The sequence below is a fragment of the Motacilla alba genome, chromosome 8 (assembly GCF_015832195.1).
Source record: "Motacilla alba alba isolate MOTALB_02 chromosome 8, Motacilla_alba_V1.0_pri, whole genome shotgun sequence".
In the NCBI taxonomy this organism is placed as follows: Eukaryota; Metazoa; Chordata; class Aves; order Passeriformes; family Motacillidae; genus Motacilla; species Motacilla alba.
In genome coordinates, this window is record NC_052023.1 from 30,476,248 (window position 1) to 30,502,529 (window position 26,282).

At 49.3% G+C, this 26,282-nt stretch overlaps 1 protein-coding gene across 2 annotated transcripts; it reads right to left on the reverse strand.

Annotated features, from left to right (window-relative positions):
- Positions 1–16,474: 16,474 nt before the first annotated feature.
- ZNF648 (zinc finger protein 648) lies at positions 16,475–20,079 on the reverse strand. Of its 2 annotated transcripts, none has more exons than XM_038144382.1 (4): positions 19,789–20,079; positions 19,484–19,618; positions 19,242–19,354; positions 16,475–18,542 (listed from the first exon to the last, which is right to left on the reverse strand). In XM_038144382.1, exon 4 carries the CDS (start codon positions 18,437–18,439, stop codon positions 17,300–17,302), a length of 1,140 nt encoding a protein of 379 aa, XP_038000310.1. In that variant the 5' UTR covers positions 18,440–18,542; positions 19,242–19,354; positions 19,484–19,618; positions 19,789–20,079; the 3' UTR covers positions 16,475–17,299. The 2 variants fall into 2 exon arrangements, with proteins under 2 accessions (XP_038000310.1, XP_038000309.1); XM_038144381.1 differs by having other exon boundaries at positions 19,242–19,357.
- Positions 20,080–26,282: the final 6,203 nt, after the last annotated feature.

The following is a 26,282-nucleotide window of genomic DNA, read 5'->3' on the forward strand; positions in this document are numbered from 1 at the left end:
CACAAACAACGTGGGCTGAAGAGAGAAAAACAAGAAGGATGGGACTTCATGGGCTAAAGCTGTAACTGGACAATTAACTCCAATATGCAAATGGAGCAGAACTTATAAAAGTGAGAGACCCCGTGACTGGTCATCCATTTTTTGTGACCATTTTGGTTCATCTTGGGTGTATCCCTGGCTGGGCTCTTGTGCTGCCCAAGGTGGATCCACTGCCCTTCTAATAAATCCCTGCTTTATCCTTCAGCTCCATCTAGTCTCTGTTTTAGGTCAGCCTTCACAAGGCATCAGCTATACTGAGCACTGCTCCCCTTCCCCAAGCAACAGGGACAGCTCAGAGAGATGGGCACAGCATTAAGGGAGGAGCAGCCAAACTGGGAGACAATATTTCCCTTTCTTCTTGACCAGAGGCTCCCTTCCTCAAGGGAAATGGGCTGCTTTACTTTGAAATAGTGGAAAGAAGCAGCCTCACAACGAGGACAGACTGATGATCCAAACTGTCCCAGGGAGCAAAGGATCCTTACTGGGAACTGCATGACCCATGTGTAAAACAGAGTCACTGTCATACCAGGACCTCATAAATTACTGCTCCTGCTACAGAAGCCTTCCTGGGAACACCAAGACAGACATTTAAACAAAGGGCCAGAAAGGTCTCTTGCAATGCTTGTGCTTGGCTTGCAGGACTGGAGGCAGGGGCAGCTGTAGCCCAGAACTGTTACCTGCAAGTCCCTTATCAGTAGATTTAGCACTACAAGGAGTATGGTGTGCAAGTGCCTCTGACAAACTCCCCTGAGGCAGCCAAGGGAACTGCAGAGCAAGGGCAGCTTCCTGCTCCAAACTTGGGCAAAGAATATCTCAACTGATTTGGCTGGAGTTGGCAGAGCTCCTGAATCTCCACCATTGCACCAAAGCAAACCTGGAGCTGCTCCTGCAGCAGCACCCATGGGGCTCACAGGACACCCACAGCTCAGAGCAGCTCACACTGGAAGAAACCACTTTGTTTTTCTTTTCCTCAAACCCTCCCCAACTGACTAGAGGCAGAAAAGCTCCAAGTGAGGTTTAAAGGACACAAACACCGGCAGCAAAGTCCACTCCTGGTTAATAGGATTCACTTTAGGAGATAAGGCTTATTTGCATCTGGAGAGTGATAGAGGTTTATAACATTGGCAGCAATCTGACCCCCCAGCAGCTGTGGTGTACGTGGCACAAGCAATGTCCAGCCTGATAGGCATCTCCTGGTCTTGGGCTGGGGCTCCTTCCCATGACTGCAAGGCCTGCACATTCCTTATCTCTGAACATCCCTGCCAAGATTCAGTGCATTCAGTTTGCTTTCCCCTCTCCAGTGATTTTCCCAGGACTTCTAAGTGATCAAGTGAAAAAGAGTCTGGCTCAGTTTGTACTTTATTCCAAGGCAGGGTTTCCTTCCTCCTTGTTTGTAGCTATGGCTTTTCCAGCACTGCCAGCCCCCTTCTCCAGGTGCCCACATCCCCTCTCTGCCATCAATCCCAGATTGTTCCATCCCACACTCACCATTGTCCAGGACAGAAGAGCCGTCTGCACCTCAACACTGTGGTCTCCTGGGAGCTGCTCCAGCTGACATATCTAAGGGCTGATGTGTAAAGTGAAGCCTCTCCTGGAAACCAAATCATAATTCCAGAGGGGAGGAGCACATAAAACCACACACAGCATCAACACAGAGGCCAGCCCCAAAGCCTCAGGACCTCTTGTTCAGTCTGACCTCTCTCCAGAGAACTGTTCACCACATTTCATGGAGGTGTCAGCCCAGGACACTCCTTCTCCCAAAATATAGCTGCCATTGTGGCAAGGCTTGGCCATTGTCTAATGAATAACAACAATGCCATGTGTTTGGTAAAGAAAACAGAGCCACACAAATTCTTCTGAGAGGAAGAAATTAAGCTCAGAACACACAGACCTGATGCCTCCTGGCATAAAGCCTCAATTTTCTTAAGAAGCATCCCAAACCCAGCACCTTCCAAGGTACTCACACCCTTTAGCAGAGGCAGGGATACAGTTGGGAGTAGGTGAGGGGACACCAGGAGGACACCACTGCCATGACCCACAAAGCCTTTTGCCAAAGCCATGCCTGGCCCATGCGTGCTGAGAGTGCACTGCCAGCATCTCTGTGGCTGTACTAGGAGAAACCCAGCCAGGACAATGGTCTCTGCTTGCTGCATTGCATTTTTCTGTTATCTCACACCTGCTGTAAAGTGCTGACTGAAGGAATGCTGAGTCAGGAGTGCTCAGATGGAGGAAATGAATTTGTTTTTGAGCACCTGCATGGCCCTGTGCCAATTGGAAGAGTTGCAGTTTGGGGAGCAGAGGATGTGTAAATTCAGTGTCTTGCACCCCAAGGAGCAGCCTGCTTCCAAACCAAGATGAAATGTGCTGGATCCAGGCAATGGGGAGGCCAAGGGCACCTGCAGTGCCCCTTTAGGCAACTCAGAATTATTTCTTAGCACCTTCTGGCCTCTCCTTCCCAGGCCTGTGATGAGGTGCCTTGGCTGCTGGTGGTACTTGCAGCGGCAGCACATGGAGCTGATGCCAGCCCTGTATTTTGTACCACTGATGCTGTCACCAGCATGTTGTCAGCTCAGAGAAGTCAACAAAACCCACAGCCATGCCCCAGGAGCGTACCCCAAGCAGGCACACAGCTCCTGTTTCCCTGAGCTCAGCAGCCCTGCCTGATAAAAGACGGGATGAGCTACTTGGAGAAAAGAAGAAAATATTTCCAACGCTGGCTCTGTTCCCATCAGATAAAGAGGGCATGGCACAAAGTCCTTGAGGTGACTCTGGGATACGACCAAGGCAGGCAGTGACAGCAGACACCCAGCTTCCCATCCCACTGGGGCTGTGTGGGGCCCAGGGAGGAGATGTGACCATCCAAACCTCCCAGCAGCTGCATCTGGAAAACACCTGCTGGCACCAGGGTGAGTTGGGGGAAGAGGCACAACACCCTGCCAAAGGTCACATCCCAGCCATGCCAAGGCTCAGTGCTGGGAGCAGCTTCACCCCAGAGCTAAAACAGCAGCTGACCAGCTCCAGTACCACTCACAGGTGCTGCTCCCTGCCTCAGTGTTTCCAGCTGTCAAAATCACTCCAACCAAGGCCCGGCAAGAGCCAGTCTGGGATCTTTTACATCTGAGCTGCTCCACCTGTGAGCAACCCATAGCAGCCTCTGCCAGGCTGGGGAGGGAGCAGGCAGAAAGGAGTGTCCCTACCTGTTCCCTTGCTCATCTGTCCCGCCTGGGTGGCTGTGGGGAGCAGGGACCTACAGTAGCCCAGAGTCAAGGAGCACCTCCACCAGTAACCCAACGCTTCCGGAGACCCTACGGCTTCTGCTAAAGGAGGTGGACCCACCACTAGGCTTTGTCTCCTGTCCCCAGGCTGCCAGCACAGCAAGCATCTCCCTGCATCCCTGCGGTTCCGGCAGGGCGACATTGCCATCTGCTGCCTGCTGCTCGGCAGGACACGCCAGCTTGCCTCTGTCACCCAGGCGTGGCAGTTTACTGATGCCAGTTTGCAGGAGGTGCTTGGCACTGCCAGGGCAGCTCGCGTTGTAGATGGTGGCAGGTCGGGTCTGGGACACATCCTGGGCTGTTCAGAATTTTAGGAGGCGGCCGCCCACTCGGGGCCAGAGGCCTCTGGACATGAACACTGGCCCTTTTCCCTGGGAAACAAAACTCACCGCCCTCCTCCTGCCACCGCTGCGGGGAGGGAGCATGGGCCTGTTGGGGACTGTCCCTGCAGGGACCCTCCAGTGTCACCAGCTCAGGGACAGAGGGAGCATGGGCCTGTCAGGGACTGTCCCTGCAGGGACCCTCCAGTGTCACCAGCTCAGGGACAGCACCCACGCCTCCACCCCCACACCAAGCTCCCGGCTCCAGCCTGGCACAAGGAGCACAAGGCAGTGGTGCTTCATCCCAGCCCATAGCTCCAGGTCTGTCCTGCTGCAGGGAACATGGCTGGAATGCTTGTTTGAGGAATGTGCCACCACCCAGCAGCACAGGGACACTGGGGCCATGTCCCAAACTCGGGCTCTGTCCCCTGCCAGCAGCCTGGCTTCCATAGCACTGGAATGACAGAATGGTGTGGACTTTTGGAGACTTTAGAAGGGACTTTTTCAATGTCCTCTAGTCCAACCGCCCTACAACCAGCAGGGACATCTTCAGCTGGGTCAGATTGCTCAGAGCCCTCAACCTGACCCTGGATGTTTCCAGGAATAGGGAATCCAAATCCACTCCATTTCTGGGCAACCTGTGCCATTGTTCCACCCCCCTCCAGTGTTTTACCACCCTCATGCTCTCAGCTGCTGTGACATGACCCTGCCCTTGGCTCTGCTGGTGACTCAGCCACCACATGGGAACACACACCTCCATCCAGCCCTTCAGCCTTGGGCTCTTCATCTGGAAGCACAAAGATGATATTTTTTAACTCACAACCACACCGAGAGATGTTCCCTTATTTTAAGCTTGAAAGCACCTACATATTGTTTCTACAGCTTGAGATAGGAGATGCCGTCAAAGGGAGGAGAAGAGTAGTAATTATCTGTAGTTCAGAAGTTCAGCCTTCAGAGGAGGAATTGGGCTGCCAGCTATACTTGCCACATGTTTTTAAGCTGATCTTTTGAAAGAGGCTGTGCCTTTTATAATTGAGATTGTCCACCTGAGACATAAGCTTTTCACCACACTCCTGGGTTTACAGGTCATGGACAAAGACCAAGGCTGATGGTCTCCAAGAGGCACAGAGCCGCAGAAGCGCCACAGGGAAAGCTCTAATGTCAAAGGATGTGATGCTCATATCAATTCCCACTTTATATCTGAACAGCAGCTGGATCCACTGAAGTGGGACCTGCTAAAATACAGTGCTTGGGGATCAGCCAAGCCCAGAGGCTGATGGCTCTGCTTTGAAATGTGCTGGAGGATTTCCACTTTGAAATCCACTAGTAGGAGCTGACATTCCCAAGTGTCAAGTGCCCAGCCCCTGGAATGAGTGGTAAACAAATTGAAAGCAAGAAAGCACCTTGGATGGTGCAGCACCGTCAGTATTAAAATAATCATAAAGAAAAAAAACCCTAAATTTAAGGTTTTTCTCCATCTCCAAACAAGAGAAAATGCTTTTCTCTATGGGGGTGGATATGTCTCCTGCTATCAGAAGTGACCACAACCTAAAGAGTCCATGTCACCTCCACCTTAGGGCTGCCCTGAGTTACCACAACAGAAGTGGACACCACTGAGGGCTGGACGGGTCATTTGGCCACACACTTTAGTGCTGGTGTGCATGTGGCCATGAGGGACATGAGTGGAATTAGGCTCGTCTGAAAGCAAAATCACCTTTTCCCCCACATCAAGGCTGGCACTGAGATTTGCTGTGCCATTCCTAAACACCGGGATATTTATTTCCTACATTTTTCTCCCAGGTGGCCTCAGATATGCAGCCTGCCCAGTCTCCCCCTCTCAGATCCCTGTCTGTCCAGTTGCTGGTATGTGGATGTACCACAGTCCCAGTGCAGCTGTGGCACAGATGCCCAGGAGCTGGCCCTGGATATGCTCCAAAAATCTCAGGAGAGATGCTCCAGCTGCCTTCTCCTAATGACCCGTGGGACTGGGGGGAGTCTCCTGACAGCCCAAGGGAAGTCCAGCCAGGATTTCTCCTGCTCTGAGCCTGTAATTTGGTCTCCCATGTGCCTTTGTGTCTCTGACAGCTCTTGCAGTGGGCCTGGGAGCAAATTGGACAGGGTATGATTTGGATTTCCTCCCACTGTTGCTTCTCTGTGGGCAGGCAATGTAGTGTTTATCCCATAACCTAACATTGGCAACCAGGGAAAATACCAGGCAGATCTCAGAGCAGTCCAGAGACTGCAAGAGAAAAGAAACAACCTCACAAGGAAAAGAAACCAAAATACCCCAAAAAACAACAAAAAAAGGCGCACTTCTCTGCATGCTACAGATTTTGTAACATCTCTTTCTTGTAAAATCATAGTTTTCTCACCCAAGCTGTACAACTTTGTGCTTTTCCAGTGTATAGCTTCCCATAAGGCTTTTCCTTGGCTCTGGGCTCAGCCCAGAGCTCTGCTGTGGGTAGAACCAGCCCAGGAGAAAATGTTCCTCACAGACAATCAGGGAGGATTCTTTACTGTATTTTCCCCTATTTCAAAAGGCTGAAGGGGAGAATGATAATCATCACAATTAGCTTTTTTCTTGCTTTTGGCTTGCTCTTTTGGAGAAGAGCAGGGCATGGGGAGGGACCTCCCCACAGATACCCCAAAACACCCAGCATGGCTGGAGGGGGATCAGCAATGACAGGATCCCATGGCACCATGGAGCTACTTTGGGTGGCCTGTGCTGGAAAAGGAATTCCAGCCCTCCTCTCTGCTCTCTTTATAGCTTCTGAGCAGACCTCAGCTGGTTGCTGTGATGATGCTCCTCCTGCTGCAACGGGGTGAACCTGTCTCTGTGCCCTGCAAATCCCTTCCCACGGCTTTCTCTTCTCTGGTTTTAAAACATCCTCATTTTGTGTTCAGTGACAGATTCTTCATGGCTTCAAGTAATAGAATCACAGAACCATAGAATTGTTAAGGTTGGAAAAGCCCTTCAAGACCACCCAGTCCAACATTAACTCAGCACCCATCACTAAACCATGTCCCCAAGTGCCACTGCTACACATATTCTAAATCCCTTCAGGGATGGTGACTCTGTCACTTCCATGTGGGACATGTCAAGCCTGTTCCAGTGCTTGACAAGCCTCTGGGTGAAGAAATTTTTCTTTAATATCCCATCTAAATCTCCTCTGTTGTATTATTCCCCACCCCACTGTGCTTTGCAGCAATGCTGCCAAGACCCAGCAAAAACTTTTTGGTGCGGTGTGGTTGGCTCTAGTGCAACAGGAGCTTATGAAACTATTGGGAGGAGGATTCCAGGCTATTGTGACCAGGGAATCCATTGTTTTTATCACATGTAGACAATAAATATTGATTTCAGTCCCTTGGAGAGCAGCAGTGCCCTGCTGGAGCAGCCTCACAGGTGCTCACATCTGCTGTCACTCAGTAGTGATCTCCTGGCCCAGTAGGCTCCAGCTTCAGAGGGAAATGGATTTGCACATCTCTGGTTTCCTGTGGGCATCACAGCATTGATTCCTACAAGCTACTGCATCTAAAGCTGCTTCCAAGACATGGACTCCCATTTACAGCAGGCAAGTTTTCCAAGAGAGGGAAATCCAGAGGAAATGAGCACCTGGGGAGCAGGGAGTAGGATGGTAACAGCTTTGTCAGGCATCCATCTGGTGAGGTGAGTGGTACTGTGCTGTGAACCATCTTTAAGAGGTTCTAACTGCAAAAAGGGGGTAATTTCCCCTTCCCACATGCTCTTCCAGCCCCTGGCAGAAGGATCATATTCCTGTGCAAAGCCCTGGTCAGCAATGTTGGACTGAAGGCTGTCCTTCCTTCCTTCCTTCCTTCCTTCCTTCCTTCCTTCCTTCCTTCCTTCCTTCCTTCCTTCCTTCCTTCCTTCCTTCCTTCCTTCCTTCCTTCCTTCCTTCCTTCCTTCCTATCCAAACCAAGGGAGTCCAGCCTGTGAAAACCACCCTGTAACAGAAATAACCACATTCTACCAATGTCCTGCAGGAAGGCAGGAATGGCAACAGGAATTTGCATACTGTGCTTTGCCTCTAGCCCCTGGACCTGCAGCTGTGCCCAGAAAAGCAGCAAACAGGGAGATGAAATATTCAGAAGCATTCAAAGACTGACTCCTTTAGCCAGTGCCGCTCTTAAGTCAAGCTTATTGCATCAGTTCATATCACAACAGAGCTGAGCCTAAGGGTATCCTGATCAGAATCACATCTAAACCCAGCTTCAGCCAAGACATCACAGCAATTCAGAGCAGCATTTCAGCAGTTTGTACCTCTCATGAGATGAAGGAAATGTGATATATCTTAGACAAAGATACAACAAGGAAAAGGCACACTTGAAAGGGTTTGCAATATATGACTTCCAATCACTTTAGGAAGGAAATCTTTTGAATTCAACTAAGGCCAAAGAGACACTGAAGTAGTCCAGCCCATCATGGGTCTTTGGTCTCTTTTGTTTCAAAATTCTATTCCAACAGCTCATCAGCAGATTCTTTTCCTTTGCCTCATGAACCTTGTGAGTTGTCCTGTGTATTACTCTGCATTATAAAGTGAGAAAGATGGACTCCTTATCTGTGCCCAGAGCCCTTGGGGACACTTGGGATGCCACCCGGACCATTCCCCTTTGCGACGTGGGGCTTGCGTGTGTCCAGATCCCATTGTGACCCTTGGGGCCACGCCCTGACCAAGAGGGTATAAAAGGGGGCAAAGAGGCCGGGGGTGCCCACTCCCAGGAGAGCAGCTCCATCAGGAGACAGCATCTTCTCGGGAGATGGCAGTGTCGGAGTGATTCCGAGATGTCCACGGACAAGGAGACGAGCACCGACGTGAAGCCCAAGAAGACGTGGCTGATGTTTCGCAGAAGGCAGGAGGTGAGGGATGGGCCAGCACGCAGCTGCCTCGGGGCCAGGCCGGGCTTGCCATCAGCCAGGGAGCTGCTGCACCACAGGGGCCGTTTACAGCCCGGAGGGCCACCTCATCCGCATCCTTGTCGTCCTCCGTACAGATGTCCGGCTGTGAATCACGAGCAGCACCTGAGGAGGCCGAGGAGCACCGTGACTCCCGTGCTGGCCCTGGCGTGCAGGCGGCAGCAGCAGAGAGCCGGGCAGCGGCCCCGCACAGCCCCAGGGCCCGCGGCCCGGCTCTGCTGCGCTCGCTGCGGCGCGGCTCCCGTGCCATCCTCCGCAGGGTGGCGGCTGCGATCTGGCGACGCAGCCAGCAGCCGGGGACACAGCAGCACCTGCATCAGGGCATGGAGGCAGTGACGGCAGCGAGAGCCCCCGCAGCACGGGCAGAGGGCCGGGCGGCTTCCCCGCACGGCCCCAGCTGCCCCCCCACACCCCCGCCCACTCCGCTGGAAGCTCTCGGTGGGCATGGGGCAAGGGCAGAGCTGGGGGCTGTCCCAACACCAGGTGGTGAGGAGAAGGACTGGGAAGTGAGCAGCCCCAAAGAGCTGTCCCAGGGGGAGCAGGACCCAGACCAGAGCTGCAGAGGTGGAGAAGTGAAGCCCCCTGTGAGGCCGCCCGAGGCCGGAGTAGAGCACAGCAACCTTCCCCCATGCACAGCTTCAGGCCAAGCCTCAGCTCTGCCTAGCAGAGCCTCTCACAGCTGGGCAGAGGCCTCCAGTTCTGAAACAATTCTGGGTCTCTTGCCCCCCAGCCCCTCACCAAGCCAGGTGGAAGCTCGCAGGCAGTGGGCAATAGCAACAGCGAAGATCCTCCTGGCAGGGCTGCCAAGCGAGGAGGGGGACAGCTCAGAGGATGTCCAGGGCAGCAGCAACGGGGATGAAAGCATCTGTATGTCCTGTGATGATGAACCAAAACCTCTGGAGCCATGCAAAGGCACAGGACACTTAGAGCTTACTCCCCAAACCAGAGATCAAGCAGCTGGTAAAGGGGAAGACAGGAAGAGCAAGGAGCTGTCAGAGGAGAAGGGCAGTGTCATCACTATCTGCACCATCTGGGTGAACCCCCGCTACCCACAGCTCCTGGTGCACCCTGACACGCTGCTGGAAGAAGAGGCGGATACAGACCTGCCCAGCACATCTCGTGCCCTGGCAGCTCCCAGGGACACCAAGCCAGCAGCTGCTGCCCTGGCCAGAGCACCTGAGGACGAGGAGCACCCTGTGCGTGCCACTGCCTTGACACAAGAGGTGACAAAGACAGCAGCTTCCGCTGGCCCTGGCGTGCAGGTGGCAGCAGCAGAGAGCTGGGCAACGGCCCCGCACAGCCCCAGGGCCTGCGCCCCGGCTCTGCTGCACTCCCTGCGGCGCGGCTCCTCTTCAGCAGGGTGGCGGCTGTGATCTGGTGACGCAGCCCCCAGCTGGAGACACAGAAACACCTGCATCAGGGCATGGAGGCAGTGACGGCAGCGAGAGCCCCGGCAGCAGGGACAGAGAGCTGGGCAACAGCCCCACACAGTCCCTGCTCCCCCAGCAGCCACTGGCCCACCCCACTGGAAGCTCTCGGTGGGTAGAGGCTGGGAGCAGCAGAGGAGGCAGTCCTGCCACTGACAGCATGTGAGTGGAAGGTCTGCCTCCTTCTGGAGCCAGACTGGGAAGGGGACACCCCCGAAGAGATTTCCAAGGTGAACGAGACCAAGACCAGAGCTAGGGAACGGCAGAACAGAGGCCCCCTGTGGGGCCATGCTACAGCACGGCAACCTTCAGCCATGAACAGCTATAGGCCAAGGCCCAGCACAGCCCCTCACAGCAGGGCAGAGGCCTCGACTACAGGCCTGGTTCCAGAGCGCTGCCCCCACAGCCCCTTGCCAAGCCTGCTGGAAGCTCCCAGTGGGCTAGGGTTAGTGTTAGGGTGTTAGAGTTAGGCTTACGGTTAGCGTTAGGGTTAGGCGTAGGGTTAGGGTTAGGTGTAGGGTTAGGGTTCGTGTTAGGTTAGGCTTAGGGTTAGGGTTAGTGTTAGGGTTAGCTTCTTCAGGGGCAGAAGCTGAGGCACGCCTGTCACTGCCACCAGCCGAGGAGGGCTGTGGCTCCAAGGGACCCAGGGCTGTCTGAAGTGTGGTCAGGGGTGTCCACAGTGTGGCCAGAAGACACCTGAGCTGGAGCACTGAGGAAGAGGCGAGGGCCTCATGCTCCCTCCTACACGTTCCCATGTTCATACCCAAACATGAGGAGAATATAACAGGGGTGTTAATAGAAACTCTATTGAAAGTCTAAGTTGCTCCCTTCTAGAAATAAAAATAACAGGATGAAGGCCATCTCATTCCACCTATTCCTGTTTAATTAATGAAATACACATTGGATTTCAACACAGGAAGTGATATTAAAAAGCCAAGGGATTTGCATTAGAAGTCCTAACAGCTTGAACTGGAGGTAACTTTTTTTAAAGAAAATTCTTAGGAAGCCCTTTTTGGCTTTGATAGATAATATTATACAACACTAGGTCTGGAATATGTTTGTCTGGAATATGTTCTGTAGTCAGTTGAGTTGTAGCTTTTGCTAAGTTAGAAGTGGTTCGACTGGTGCTTTTGTTGAAATAAAAGGACAGAATGAATAAATCAGAGTGCTTGTTCTTTTCATTGCACTGTAGTCAGTGATTTGGGGGAAAATCCTGAAGCCTTTTGGTTCCTGGGGCATTGCAGTGTGTGTGATGTGGGGCAGAGGAGAAAGGCGCTGCCTGGTCTTGGAGGGATGAGGGGACGCCAAGCCCTTGTGCCTTGTGGCACATGGTGGTTGTTTGATGCAGGACTCCATTCTTTTGTCCCCAGTTCTCCTCCTAGAGTGCTGCCCTGGTGCAGACATCATTCTGGAGGATCTCTGAGGGATGGAGTGCTTGCCTGGCATTGCAAATAGGAGCTCCTCAGCCACCAGGAGAAACAGATCTGAGAGCTGGCAGAGCCCCAGCACCTCTGTAGTTCATAACATCTGCACTGTGTTTCCTGGTTGTTCTGTAAGAGCAGGAAAAGCATTAACAGATTGCAGAAAATAAAAACCTGTGCTTTCAAATGAACATTGTAGCCATGAGAAGAAGGAGAAAGGAGGTCAGATCTAAGCATGAATTGATGTGAGCAAGGACAAGCCCAGCTCCATTATGAAACAGTTGCCCAGCTGCTCTGCTCCTCCCATCTGATATCCCCTCCTGCTCAAAAACCCAGGTCCCTGCAGCAATGGCCCTGAGAGTGCAAGAGCCTCAGAGGCCTCCTGGCCTCATGCAGGTGAGGAGCCTGGGAATCCTGAACAGCCTCAAATGCACACAAACAAAAGCCCAAAGTCTCCTGTTCCGCCAGCCAGATGAGCACTGCAAAACACACAATCCACACAAACACAGAGCACACTGGATGAGGGAACTACAGAGTCTTTTCAAAAATATTTGCACCCCTCACTCTCCTCTCTGCAGATCCCCTTTCCAAAGCAGAGGAGCACTGACTGCTTTTCCAGCAATCAGCTGCTTTCAGACCCCAGGAACAATTGGCAAAACCAGCTTCTTTCAGGTATCTGAGAGCTGAGGCAATTAAAAAATAATTAAACTGACATTTCTAACTTGCAGCGCAAGAGGGATGTGCAGTCGTGAAATAATTCAGAGCTACTGCTGGCAAAATACTCTTTTCACCTGTCTGCTGCAAAGAATAAAAGAGCAAGAAGAATTTTTGGCTTTTTTTTTTCTTTTCTTTCTTGTAATTAGTTTCTAGTTATTGCTGCATCCCCAAATGCCAGAAGCCAGGGGTTTTCCAAACAACGAGAGAGAGATTTAGTGCTTGGAACCTAGTTTATCCAGCCTCACTTGGTGACCAACAACATTTTGAGCAAGATTTCCCCGCTCAAATGATTCCCATGAAGGGCTCACAGCTTCCTTTTCTGGTTTATTGCACTGGCTTGAAAGGTCTTTCCAAGCACCTGCTTCCAGTTTGGGGATGGAGCAGAGGGAGGGCTTTCCCCTTGTGCTTTGGTGGCTCAGACCTTTACAAGGGCACTGCTGCCAGCATTGCCCCCTGCACTTTGGGAGGATATCCCACATTGCTCAGATGTTTCTTGTGCATTTCTTATTCTGTCCTTCACATGGTCAAAACCTGCTGAAGAGCCAAGCCCAAGTCTCTGACCACCTGGCCACGCAGTGCTATTGAAGGCATGTGAATATATCCATGACTGATAATATAGAAATGTGCTTCTAATAAATGTGCTTTTATTGTTACAGTATTGTAGCTGCCAAGGATGGGGGAACTCAGCTGTATTTTTCACTCTTGCAGTGATCACTGTGTGATCATTACAAGTGGGATGCTGTGTCACAGTCTCCAGAGAAGGAAATTATGTAGGTATACCTGGGGATATTATTTGTGTTTACATGAACTCCCCTGTGCTGTAGCTATTTTAGAGCTGCTGTTACATCTCAATTGACTAAATTGGAGATAAATACTCCCTATCTAGTTATGAATGCCACGGGCAGTTTAAAAGACTGCACCACGTGAAAAACAACCCCAGTCCTCTGGATTTGATGCCAGTAGCTGAGGCAGTGTGGTGTCAGTGCCCTGCTTTTCCCATATATTAGCTCTAAGGAAGATTTTTTTTTTTTTTTATGAGGGTGGTGAAATGTTGGCACAAGTTGTCCAGAGAGGATGTCTCATCCCTGGAAACATTCAAGGCCAGAAGCCACAGAAGTCACTGAGCCATTCCCTAATAATCCCTTGCAGTCAACAGGATGTGTGCTGGAAGCTTGAAGAGAAACAGAACAAATCACTGCTCTTGCTCTCAGGTGGAAAGCACTGGAGCAACAATTCCAATAGATCCCTTAATGAGAAAAGGAATTTATTGCTCTCATGATTTCTTCAAGCAGATAAACAACAAAGCCATTACATGAACTTCACAAGCACATTGAGCACAGTCTCCTCTGGAAAACAACATTCCCACAGAGCAGGGGCAGTTCAGCAGCACATCCTACAAGGAATTTACAAGTGGGCTGCACTCTGGTGCAGAGACCTGTATTAGCTGTTTCAAGGGCTTGCTCCCATTCCGGGTCTGCTCTTTGAAGGTGGCTCTAACCTTGCACAGACCCACAGCAATTTTACTGCTCAAAGCATCAGACAGCTGAAATCACCCAAAAAAAGACATCATTCTCCTTTCTATTTCCAGATTGTTATCCTAGCAAAAAAAAAAAAAAAAAAAAAAAAAAAAAAAAAAAAAGCTCTTTGTCTGCTGTTCTGTCGGTGAGAGCTCAGCCCCTGCTCGGTTTCAGTCTGGAAGGAGGAAAACTGCAGTGGGAGCTCCTTGTTCCGAAAGAAACTCCACAAAGTCAGAGGCAGATGAAGCCTCACTTGAAATAAAAACTGCCTCCTCCAGAGATATCAGTGCAGTGCCTTTTGCTGGGGTTAACTGACAAATGATGGATTGCTTGGTGCTCCCTGTTTAGAGGGGAAACTCCTGCTTCAGACTTCTCCTTGCCAGGAGAAGACAAGCAGTGTAAGAGAAGGAGGATGGTGTGCAGGGGGGCACAGATTGTACAGCAGCAGCTTTTCCTTTCTTCAAAGTGCTGTATCCACACTCCTCAATCACGGACATATTTACCATCAACACCTTAGGTAGCAAAGGTTAACAAATTTACCATCAACATCTTTGTTAGCAAAGTAAGAGAACAGTACTGTAGTTGCCAAGGATTCTCTGGTGATTCCAGGTTAGTGAGAGCCTGGAATCTTCAGGGCTGGAGCTATTCTGCCTTCTTAGTTTTGAGAACACTTTTCTGTGATGGAAATGAGTTTGGCAGAAGTGATATAGGGAAGCAACAGGAAAATTAGCAAAAAGCAAAGGGTATTCCTATGTTCCACTGTTGACAAATACTATCCAGTGATCAAATCAGGATCCTCTGCCTAGCTCAGGGCTCCAGCCCTGTGTCCTCCAGCTCATGTCCAAGGGCTTCCTGTAATGCCCTGGCAATGACGGCTCTGTGAACACAGTGCCAAAGGAATTGTGTCTTCCATGGCCTCCACAGATCCAAATGAGCTAACAGATATTCTGGCCACTCTGGACAAAGAGAAATTGCTTCTGCTGAAAGCAGACCCTTCGAGCCCTCCCTAATGCTGGTCTATTTGCCCCATGTCAGCTACATGTCATGACCGGCTCCGTTTTAGGCTATAAGCCACACTGGCACTGTGAGAGGGTCAGGGCATGGGAGAGACTTCCAAACCTTTATGTGAATAATGTAAAGTGCAGAAGTGCTGATCTCTGGGCTAAATTAAGCTCCACGGGGTTTCCTGTACCTTGCACAGGAGTTGTGGAAGTTTCTTTGAGGCGAGTTCTACACACTTTTCCCAGAAACCATCATCATTTTAATTACTCCTTTCACACATTCAAGCACTTTATATGCAAGTCAACCTTCCAGGCAAGTGTCTTTTTAATAACTTTTTAGTTAAGCCTGGTACTTTTCATTTCACCAACCTTTTACTCTTCCCATATAACAGACCTTTGCTCAAAATACTTCCGCCATTTATGCCAGAGGTAAAAATTCCACTGACTGCTAGCACAAAAAAGCAGAATAACTGGATGTTCCCAATTACCATAACTGCCTAAGCAGAACTGTCACACAACATAAAGGTGTGCATAAGTGGTGCAGTTTAAATGGATATTAAACCACCCAACAGCAGGAGCATCCCCATACCCAAAGGAAAAGCAGGATGATGAACAGGGGAGATTGTAGCTGATAACTTTAAAATGGGATTAGAAAATGAGTGTGGAAACTTAATGCATGATAGCCTCTGGAACAGCTTGTCACTATGCTGTCTGTCCTCCCTCCATCTCTCAGATGGTGCTGAACAGCAAGGTCCCCACAGAGCATGACTGGTGACCTCCCTCTGCAGATCACTCACCCACAGCCAGCCAGGATTCTTTTCATACAAAGATCTTTCCTCTCTGAGAGGCTGCACAGCCTTCAGATAAGACTGAGCTGTTGCTAAGGGACCCCATCAAAAGCCTTTGCAAACCTAAAACTGAACTGGAGCTTCCTGCAGAGGGGAGTTTGGAGAATTCTCACTTAGGGCTCAGCCATCCCAGAATTACAAACACACACAGACCACAGAACACATTCCTCGGGGGCAGGATGCACATCAGGTCCCTCATCTGGAGATTTCTTTGAGGAATGAAGTGGAAATGACCCATTAGTGACACAAATTACTCTCCAATTTATAATCAAGCTAAAGTTTTGCTGTGAACAGTGGTAGATCTTGATCTGAGCCAAGAACCTGACATCAAACACAACAGGACCCACTGTGTGACACCTGCTCAGCTGCTGCACAGGTGGGAGGTGCTTAGCTGCCATCATCCCTTTTTATCCTATGAAATATGGAAACAAACAGCACAATCAGTACTTTATATTAAACAACCTGGTAATAAATGCAAAGGTACATTACCCTGGAGCTTACCTTCATTCTGCTGCACAACTTTCCACTGAAAAGGCAGAAAGCCCTAGAAAGAAATAATGAAATATGGCAGCTGGTAAGGAAAAAGGGAAGCAAAGAAGCAGACCCTTCTGACATGGAAAAGAAATTCAGGCTGCAACTTCAGGACAAACTGGATGCTTCTACCACAGTGGTTAACAGCAGATGTAAAGTCATTATTAAGTTTCAAAGTTAAAGCCCCATTGCTGACACTGAGGTATTACACACCTCTTGGCAGTTACAGCCTTGGAGGATTTGTCAACACCTGCCCACATCTGCCAGGCTAATTCCTAAGGAAATTTTTCATCACTAACCATTCGAATCTAAATCAAAGTGAAGAGTCTAACAGACCCTTTGGGCAGTACTTGGACACACCACAGAACTTGCTTTTGTTATAGGAAGCTTCCCTATGTGTGAAAACATTTAAATGAAGAAGGTTCCTGTGCAATGAGTAGTAAAAGTGGCTTTAATTTGGTCTTTTGCTCTTTGAATTTTGTGTCTTCAAACATTTCCTTCCACAATACTCAGCTGGTTAGATTTAGTGTGCATGTTTCCATCAGAGACATAAGTGTCACCCCAAGAGCATGCACCACCATAGCCAAAATAAAGCTTTCCCCATTATTAAAAGACATTCAACCCATCACTCAAATGTGCATAAAGTATTGGTACTCTCTCAGATAGAAACATTCTGAAATACAGCGGGTAACTGTTGCGTTTATTAAGGAACTGGTTTATAAGTGGAATTTGTTTGGTTTTTTGATAACCAACATGATACTTCCCCTTCCAAATAAAAAGAAGTGTAACAGAAAGAAAAACTCAGCAAAATACAAGGAAAGAAGGGATAGAGGGACAACTCTGGACTGTTTGAACTTGGCGAGTTAACAGATTTCCAAACCCAAAGAACCATCACACTCATGAAGGCAGGGCCAATTTATCTAGTGAATTCTCACAGCCTCTGCTTGCAGATCCTGGACAAAGCTCGAGCAGATGCACCACCAGTCCAGCAAACAGAGACAGCGCAAGCACATGTGAGTGGTTTCAGTCTCCTCAAGTCTCCCATTTCATTACTCAGGGGTAATTAGGTTATTTTCCCATACAAAGCAGTTTAAAGCCCAGCAGTGCAATCATTCCCAGTACAAGTTCCAGAGTTCCCTGTGATGCAGCATTGCTGCATCAGCCACTGCGGGGCAGTGGGTCTGGATTGGGCAGAGCACACCACGGGGTGTTTTTCCAGCCCAAATGAGCAGACCTCGTTCAGGTACAAAGCAACCACAGAGACCCCAAATTAAGGTTTGTCCGACTTGTGAGTGCGCTCGTGCCTCCGTAGGGTCCCTGACTCGGTGAAGGAATGCCCACAGAAATTACAGGAGTAGGGCTTCTCTCCGGTGTGGATGCGGTGATGGCGCTGCAGCGATGCCAGCCGGGTGAAAGTCCCTCCACACTCCTCGCAGTAGAAGGGCCGTGCCCCGGAGTGAGTCTGCTGGTGTCTCTTGAGCCTGAGCAGCTGCACAAACGCCATGCCACACTCCTGACACTTGTAGGGCTTGTCCTCCCGATGGATCACCTTGTGCTTGGACAGCAGGTTGGGCTTATCGAAGCCTTTACCGCACGTTGGGCAGGCATAAGGTTTGAAGTCGTCCTCCTGAGACTTTGGGTTTGCAGGACAAGCCTGATCTGGGCACTCAACATTGTGCTGCTGGCTGTGGTGCACCACAGACCAGGGGTTCCTAGCCATGCCGTTGGCCAGGATCACCATGGAGCGCTCAATCTTGTGCACGTTGCGCAGGTGCCTCCAGACGTCGGCCGTGCGGATGAAGCCCTTGTCACACTCCGGGCACTTGTGCGGCCTCTCACTGGAATGGATGAGCTTGTGCATGCGCAGGTTGGCGGCGCGGGAGAAGCATTTGGCGCAGACGGGACAGCGGTAGGAGTTCTCCAGCAGGTGAGCTCGCCTGTGCTCCTGCAGCTCGCTCACGGCGCGGAAAGAGGAGCCACAATTCTTCCATCGATAGGGCAGAGCTTCCTCAGGGACGGGCTCCAGCTCCTCACCAAGCCCATCTCCAAGAGCAGCGCTTCCGTTCTCCTCACGGAGTTTCATTATCGTCCGTGGTTTCCTGGGGTGCTCAGAAGAACAGTGATCTAAATCCTCATCTTCTCTCTGCAGGTGGAAGCTGGTGCTGGAGGGGGGAAAATCCCCAGCTGGGCTCTCACCTTGTTTCTGGCAGTAGGTGTCAAAGGTTTCTTTGTCTCCACACTGCAGGTCCTGCTTTCTTGGGGGTCCAGCAGAGTTTCCAGGACTGCAGGAGTAATTAATGTCTACCTCCTTCTGTGGCCTACAGCTGTGGCCTACCTGCTTCGTGGCCCTCCTGGGATAATTTGAACTCTTCCCCCCAGTGTCACAAATGTTATTCTCACTCACATCCATCCTCTGAGGTAAACTCTGTGTTCATCTGCAGCTCATCATCACCCAGAGCTTTGTGTCCTTCACGCTAAGTCCATCTCATTCTCAACTCTTCTGACAGTCCTCCCTAGAATATAAAACACCTGTTTCATCAGTGATTATTCTGATATTATAAATTTAGAACAGCAAAGGTATTTTTCTGAATCAAAGAAAGGGACAGACTATTAGATATGCAGAAGAAACAGAATCATCTACTATTAGATAAGTAGAAAATATACATTCAGCACACAAAACACAGACAGATTATGTTCAATAAAGTTAAATCCACTATCGTCAGCCAGCCTTCACTGCCAAATATAAATTGGTAATTCAGATTTTATATTTTCTTAAAGATGAGAAATTACAGAATCCCAAAATGATTTGGGTTGGCAGGGACCTTAAAGACCATCTCATTCCAACCCCCTGCCATGGGCAGGACACCTTCCACTAGACCAGACTGCTCCAAGCCCTGTCCAAACTGGCTTTGAACACTTCCAGGGATGTGGAAGCCACATCTTCACTGGGCACCCTGTGCCAGGTCCTCACCACCATCACAGCAAAGAATTTCTTTCAAATAACTAATCTTAATCTCTCCTCTTTTAGTTTAAAAATGTTTCCCTTTATTCTATCTGTGTAAAATGTTGATCTCCATCTTTTCTGTAAAATCCCTTCAAGTACTGGAAAGTGGGATAAGACATCTGAATATAAGCATACATATTAATGAACACATATATGTAAAAACCTAAATATTTTTGTATTTCCACACGTACATAAATGTAAAACTTACCTATTTAGTTTCAGCAGGCTGACCAAGGCAGTACAGCAATGTGCATTAAGTGAAAGCTCTTATTCACATTCTAGAAAGGCTGGCTCCATCAGCAGCACAAGCCACGCTTTCTTCTGCTGGAGACACGGAAAACAATCTGGATTAGTCCTCATTAGTCACTGCCTGGAACAGCGTGGCTCGACCCACCCCCACTCCAGCCATTCCCGACAATTTAATAAGGAGCTGCTAACAGTATTCCTCACCTCCTGCCCTCCAGCTCAGCTGCCGATGCCTTTGGGGCGGGAAAACTTTCCAAGGGATGCTGGCGCTGCTTGGCTTAAGAGAACTCCATAACCACAGCTACCCAGAAAAAGGAAGTGTGGAAACTACGGCGTGGGCTGAAAATCAATAATATCAACAATAAATACATACACATACATATATTTGTGTATATAATAGAAAAGAAGAATTTTTTTTTTTTTTTTTTTTTTTTTTTTTGTTCCAGGCAGCATGACCCCCCTCCCCCCCAACTCTTCCCGGGTGTCCGTTCCCTGTTTCCCCGCCCTACCTGGGCGCTGCGGGTCCCGGCGCGGCCCCGCGCATCCCCCGCGCCGGCGCGGAGCCCGCGGCAGCGGCACCGGCGCAGTGGCGGCTCGGCCGCGCTGGAGCTGCCGGCAGCGGGGCGGGACCGGACACCGCGTCCCCTCCCCGGCCACTGCGTCCCTTCCCCGGCCACTGGTCCCCGCCCGTCTCCGCGGCTGGGCCCTTCCCTCCGCCCCGGCTCGGGGGATCCCGGTGCTCCAGGAGCCTGTTCATGGAATCATGGAATGGTATGGCTTGAAATGTCGTCTCGTTCCAGCCCCCTGCCGCGGACAGGGACACCTTCCTCTAGACCAGGGTGCTCCGAGCCCCATCCAGCCTGGCCTTGGACACTTACAGGGATACAGGAGCAGCCTGTGCCAGGGCCTCAACACCCTCACAGGGAAAAAAAAATCTCCCAATAGCTAATCTAAACCTACTCTCAATTTGAACCCATTTTCTCTTGTTCTGTCACTCTAGCTCTTGCAAATATTCTTGCCCCATCTTTCTTGTAGGCTCCCTTCGGGTACTGCAAGGCCACAATTAGGTCATCCCAAAAGCTCCCAGTTCTCTTGGCCTTTCCTCATAGCAGAGGTGTTCCATCCCTCTGATCACCTTGGTGCCCTCCTCTGGACTCGCCCCAAGAGGTTCAGTGCCCTTCCTGTCCCTCAGCTCCAGCTCACAGCAATTCATGGAGTGTCCCCTGTGCCCCCCACCATGACAATAACTGCGCATCCATCTTCCTGCAGGAGTGTGGCAGGGATTAATTCCCTCTCAGGCCCTGCTTTGTCGGAAGAAAGCGGCTCTGGCCCTCTCAGGAGGGATCAATCCAACTCCCAGGATTGTGTCCCACTTCCTACTAGAAAAGTCTATGCACCCAAAAGGACATTCAGCATCTTCAGCGACACCTCACCAGGGCTTTTCACAGTGGCACCAGTTCCTTGGGTACTCCTTTGCCCAACCATCCAAGGATCCCACCTGCCTTTGCCAAAGCCACAGTAGGATCATGGTCCACAGCTGAAACAACTCTCCAACATCTCTGTGTAATCTCACGGAGATTGCTCCAGCTTTAAACCCAGCTCTGGGAAGCTTTGCACTGCCTTTCCTAGCAAAACTCCTCCAGTTTTGGGAAATGGGCTCCACAATTAGCAGCAAATACAGAACTGAAATGACAAATGAACAAGAGTGTACATTGCCAGCATGCAGATATGGTATGGAAGAATGCTCCAAGCTCTGTATTATTTTTGTGATTGCACAGATCTTGCTAAAAATAGACATGAAACCAGAAACTGCCCTGCTGGGAGTTGAGGGTGAGGAAAAGAAATGTACCTACTCCTTCCACATGGAAAAGCAAGCTCCTTCTGAGAGCAGAGTAAGTGGCAGTTCAGTTCCTTCAGATGAAGCACTTCAAAAATAAGTTTGCAACAATCCTTTAATGACAGTCCTTGCATCCATGAGCAGCCCACACTCTGCTTGGAATGGCAAACCTTGCAGGGGAAGAACTGTCAATCCAACTTACCCAAACTAGGAAAAAAAACAAAACAGCTCAGAAGATTTCTGTTATTTTTACTGTATTTTTTTAATTTTTTTTTTTAGAATGTAAATGCTTAGATGTGTCTTACTTGGCTGGGCAGGGTAAAGCCTATCTCTCACCTAGACCCAGGATGCACAGAATCACACACCCCTTCCACATCCCTCATGGAAGACAAACACACACTCCCTCCCCTTTTTCATAAGAAAAACTCTAGGAATATATAAGGACATACACCCACATCCCCACAGCCAAGCATGTTTGTGTGGGGCCAAGATGATGAACGGCCAGTTTGTAAAAATTCCAAATTGTGGTTTATCACAACCACCAAGGAACGCTGTAGGGCCAGCAGTGTCCTTCCTCCAAGGGATCATGGAGGAAAAGGCCAAAGTCCATGTACTCCTCCTCAAAAGCATCAATAAAAATTATGTTTTCCTCATCCCCACTCATCCTCCCTCGAGCTTCCTCAGAGTGTTCAGAGGAAAAGAATTCTCAACATTCATCTCGACACTGCAGGTCAGGGTTGGTGGGTTGATTCAATCACGCTTTTGGTAGGAAATTCTTAGGTCCCCTCTTCTTGGCACTGCAGTTCCATATGGGTTTCCTGTTGGACTGAAGGTCTCGCAGGGTGCACCTAAGGCTGGAAGGTGGTGAGGAATCTTCCATCAGCTCCAGTTTCCCCCTCTTTGTGAGGCTTCTGTGGGATCACCTGGGTGTTCCTCACTTTTGTGACAACTGTCAGCACCAGGAAGCAAGCCTGCCTCCCACCTGTGGCATCACACAGTGCTCACTTGTTAGGGAATGTGGAAACTCTCAGGCAGTGCAAATTCCTCTGCCCAGCCGTGTCTGGCTTCCTTCATGTCAGCTTCCTTGGGAAAGAAACAAGAATTTCATTATCTGCCAGGCAAAGTTAGTATTTAATCTGTCAGTTTAATTGAAAATACTTCAGTGGTGATAAATAATGCAGAGCACTGCAAATGATGCCTCGTGGGTGAGATCAAAGACCCCGGACAGCACCAAGCAGGACCTCGTGGCTGCTGTTGTTGGGCTGAGATGAGACAGAGAAGGGATTCTGTGCAGGGTAACAAAACCAGCATGGACACACCCCACATCCAGACAGGCAAAAGTGTCCACACACTCATCAAATCCATTAGCACAGCCCCAAACTTCCCTTCTGGCTTTGATAACACAGAACACTCTGTCAGTGTTTCACTTTTAGCATAAAATAACAACGAAATCCAGAGATCTTGCTCTCTTGGTCCTCAGACAAACACACTTAGCTCTATCAACTTCCACATATTTTGATTTTTCCTCTTAATAGCGAGGTATTTAAATGTTTTCTGCTTTCTCTTTCACATGTTGCATCTATGAACCCATTATTTCATTAAACTCTGCATTCTAAGCCTTTCCCATCAGCCTTGATGAGTTCTTCCAGTACATACACACACACACACACACACAAAAGAATCAGCAATAACACACACACAAAAGAATCAGCTGTAATCCTCAAGGAGAAGGCAGAAAACTAATTGAATCACCCATTACCTTGCAATATAGGATTCCTATTAAAATTACATTATTGGTGTTTTGTGCCTGCCCTACATTCATATTCCCAACACACACATTTATAGATGCCAAATCCTTTTTATTTATGCTACCTCACTTTTATGTGTCTTGAATGTGAAGATTCTGTCAGGACAGATGAGGATCTCTAATGTATTTGCCAGTTAGATATACTCTGGAGTAATTTCTTAATTCAAATTTTCTGTTAAATTCACTAAAATATGTGAACTCGTGGTTTGCATTGCTGTCACAATGGGAGCTTAATATATTTTGTGAAGGGTTTAACATCACATTCCATCAAATTTGAATTTTTTTATGGGCCATAGAGTTTTCTGCCATCTGGCTACTCTGTTTTAGGACTGCCATAAACACTTTAAACATCTGAGAGCTTCCGACTTTTCTATGTAAAACAGGAAAAAAAAAAAATCCTAAGCAATGTTTGTTCTAAGAAGGAGCTGAATCCAGAGGGATTTCAGGTATATTTGGCTGAAGTTTGAGCTTTTAACTCCCCAAAGGAAAGGTGGACCCCCTTCAGTCCACTGAACTTAAACCTTCAGTGCCTTTTGGGGACACTGAATTTTGAAAGGACATCCACACAGGACCCTAAGAGTTTAATTAAAAGAAGGTTCAGGATCTCTGATGCAGGGAATTGTTTCACTCTATCCAGCTCCATCCTGTTACCCTAACAAACGTTTTCCTGACATTTGCCAGGATCTTCCACATCTTTGGGTCCAGTGAACTTGCATCTCATGAATGAGGCATTCAGAAGAAACACCAAAAAACCCAAGTTCTGACTACATCTCTTGGATAAAGCTTTTTTCTGACTCAGAGATAGGATAACTGAGAGGTGTTTAAAAAACTTTTATTCTATTTTTAGTTTCATGTGAAGGGTGAAATAATATAGATGTTATAATTTTCACTATTATAATCAGAAGTTAACTATTTCGTAATTATAAGATACTCTAAGTGTTTTTTCGCTTATTAGCTTTTGTTACTCTGTGTTGTAAATGCTTTAAAGCTAATCATCTAAAGTTACTCTTTGTGGGCCTTACTATAATGTATTTTTTATAGTTTTATTTTTCTAAAGTATTTAGTTTTATTTGGTAAGGCTATCTTTTGAAACTTGTTTTTAGTTTAATTTCCCTCTCAACAATATCTGTCCTACTCTATGGCATTTCTAAGTCAGCATTTCTTATGTCAAGGTTTGCATACAGATGCACACTATGTAAGCTTTCTGTCAGGTTTTGAGAATTTTTTAGAAATCCATTTCCCACATACCCCAAAAGCCAGACAGAGGTCCAAAATCCAGAATCAGACTGTAAAGAACATGGAAAAATTATCAGGAACAAACCAAGAAAGGGCTGTAAGAAGGAGGCTGGTTGAGGAATAACTTCCTGGTGTGCTTTAGCTTCCCAAACTTCCATTTTCCTCTGCACATATTGATGGAGACTCAGCAAATTTCTAGGCAAAAATTCCTGTCTGATTCTGCAAATACGCCTGGCTGGAGATCCAGGACTGTAAAGGAGCCTGCCAGGAAACAACCTGACCCTTCTAGTGCTGGATGAAAGGTGCCTGTGCAAGAACATCCTCATCTGTGGGCTCCTGGCTGTGGGTTTGGAAGAGCTGCATCTCTGATCTGGGGTCTGGAAACCCCAAAAATGCACCCATGAGCTTGCTAAAGAGTTAAAGGGGGAAGCTCTACCAGGGCTCTGCACTTATTGGTTTATTGTTTTAAAGAATTCCTAGATTGGCTCAGGACAGCATTGAATAATCTATTCAACAACCGTTCAGCACAAAGGATTTTTACTCCAGCTCTTCATGTAGTTTATATGAGAAGCTTTTAGTGGTGTCCCAGGAAATCACAAACTCTTGGCGAGTTCTTTTTCTTCCGCTTTTTCATGTCCCTGCTCGAGCAGAAAGGTGAGGTAAGATTATCCAGAGTGGTCCCTTCCAACCTGAATCATTCTGGAATTTAAAACGGGAACTGACCGAGCAGCTCCGGCTGCACCGGGGCCACCCCAAAACCCTGCCAGAGAGATTTCCCCAGCCTGTCCGACCCAAAACCCTGCAGGAAGGATTTCCCCAGCCTGTCCGACCCAAAACCCTGCAGGAGGGATTTCCCCAGCCTGTCCACCCCAAAACCCTGCAGGAGGGATTTCCCCAGCCTGTCCGACCCTCGCCCTTCGCTCCTCCCAGAGCTGCGGCTCCAAGGGCTGCGATCAGCCCCTGTCACACCCCCTGTGACACAGCGGGAGATCAGCCCCTGTCACAGCCAGGGATCAGCCCCTGTCACACCCCCTGTGACACAGCGGGAGATCAGCCCCTGTCACAGCCAGGGATCAGCCCCTGTCACACCCCCTGTGACAGAGCCGGGGATCAGCCCCTATCACACCCCCGGCAGGGCGGACACAGCTGGGGACAGCCTCTGTCACACCTCCAAAGTGACTGACACTGCCAGGGACATCCTTTGTCACATCCCCGGTGTGACAGACAAGCACAGAAACCTCCCCTGTCACACCTCCAGTGTAACAGACACCACCAGGGACCGCCCCCATCATGCCTCCAGTGTGACTGACAGGGACAGCAACATCCTGTGTCCCACCTCCAGTGTGACTGACAGGGACAGAGACATCCTTTGTCCCACCTCCAGTGTGACTGACAGGGACAGAGACATCCTTTGTCCCACCTCCAGTGTGACTGACACGGGCAGGAACCTCCCCTTTCACGCCCCCAGTGTGACAGACAGAGCTGGGGACCGCCCCTGTCACACCCTCAGTGTGAATAGCACTGCCTGCATCACACCCCCAGTGTGAGTGACACCAGTAGGGACTGCCCCTATCACACTCCAAATGTGACTGACACCGCCAGGACCACCTCCTCACCCACCCCATATCGTAATTGACATGTTGGCACCGTCCCTGTCCCCCGTTGCACTGATGCAGCCCCTTAGTCATGGCACACACCTTGTCAGGGTGTAAAAAAACCCTAAAGGAATAAAAGTGCCCCACCACTGCTGTGTGTTCAAGCCCAGCTGCTCAATCCTGCTCCAAAACACTCCTGCCAGTGTTAAATTTAAATTAAACACTCAAATGTCCACAGACTCCTGAGATTCCAGGGGACAATCATGGACATGCAGCTACAGCAGGGTAAGGAATGTCCAGGTTTGGGGTGACAGCTCCTTTTCTTGCCCCTCATCCCAATTCCTTGCTGATAATCCCATTTTAGGAACTTTTTTATCTCTCCCAAAAGCATCACACAGCTTCATCAAGTCTGGAGACAAATTTGTGTGCAGCTGCTAATCACAGGTCATGGCATTTGGGAGATTGGACCCTCTCCTGGGACATCACTTCCACCTTACACACATTTCCACACCAAATATTTTGGCTGTG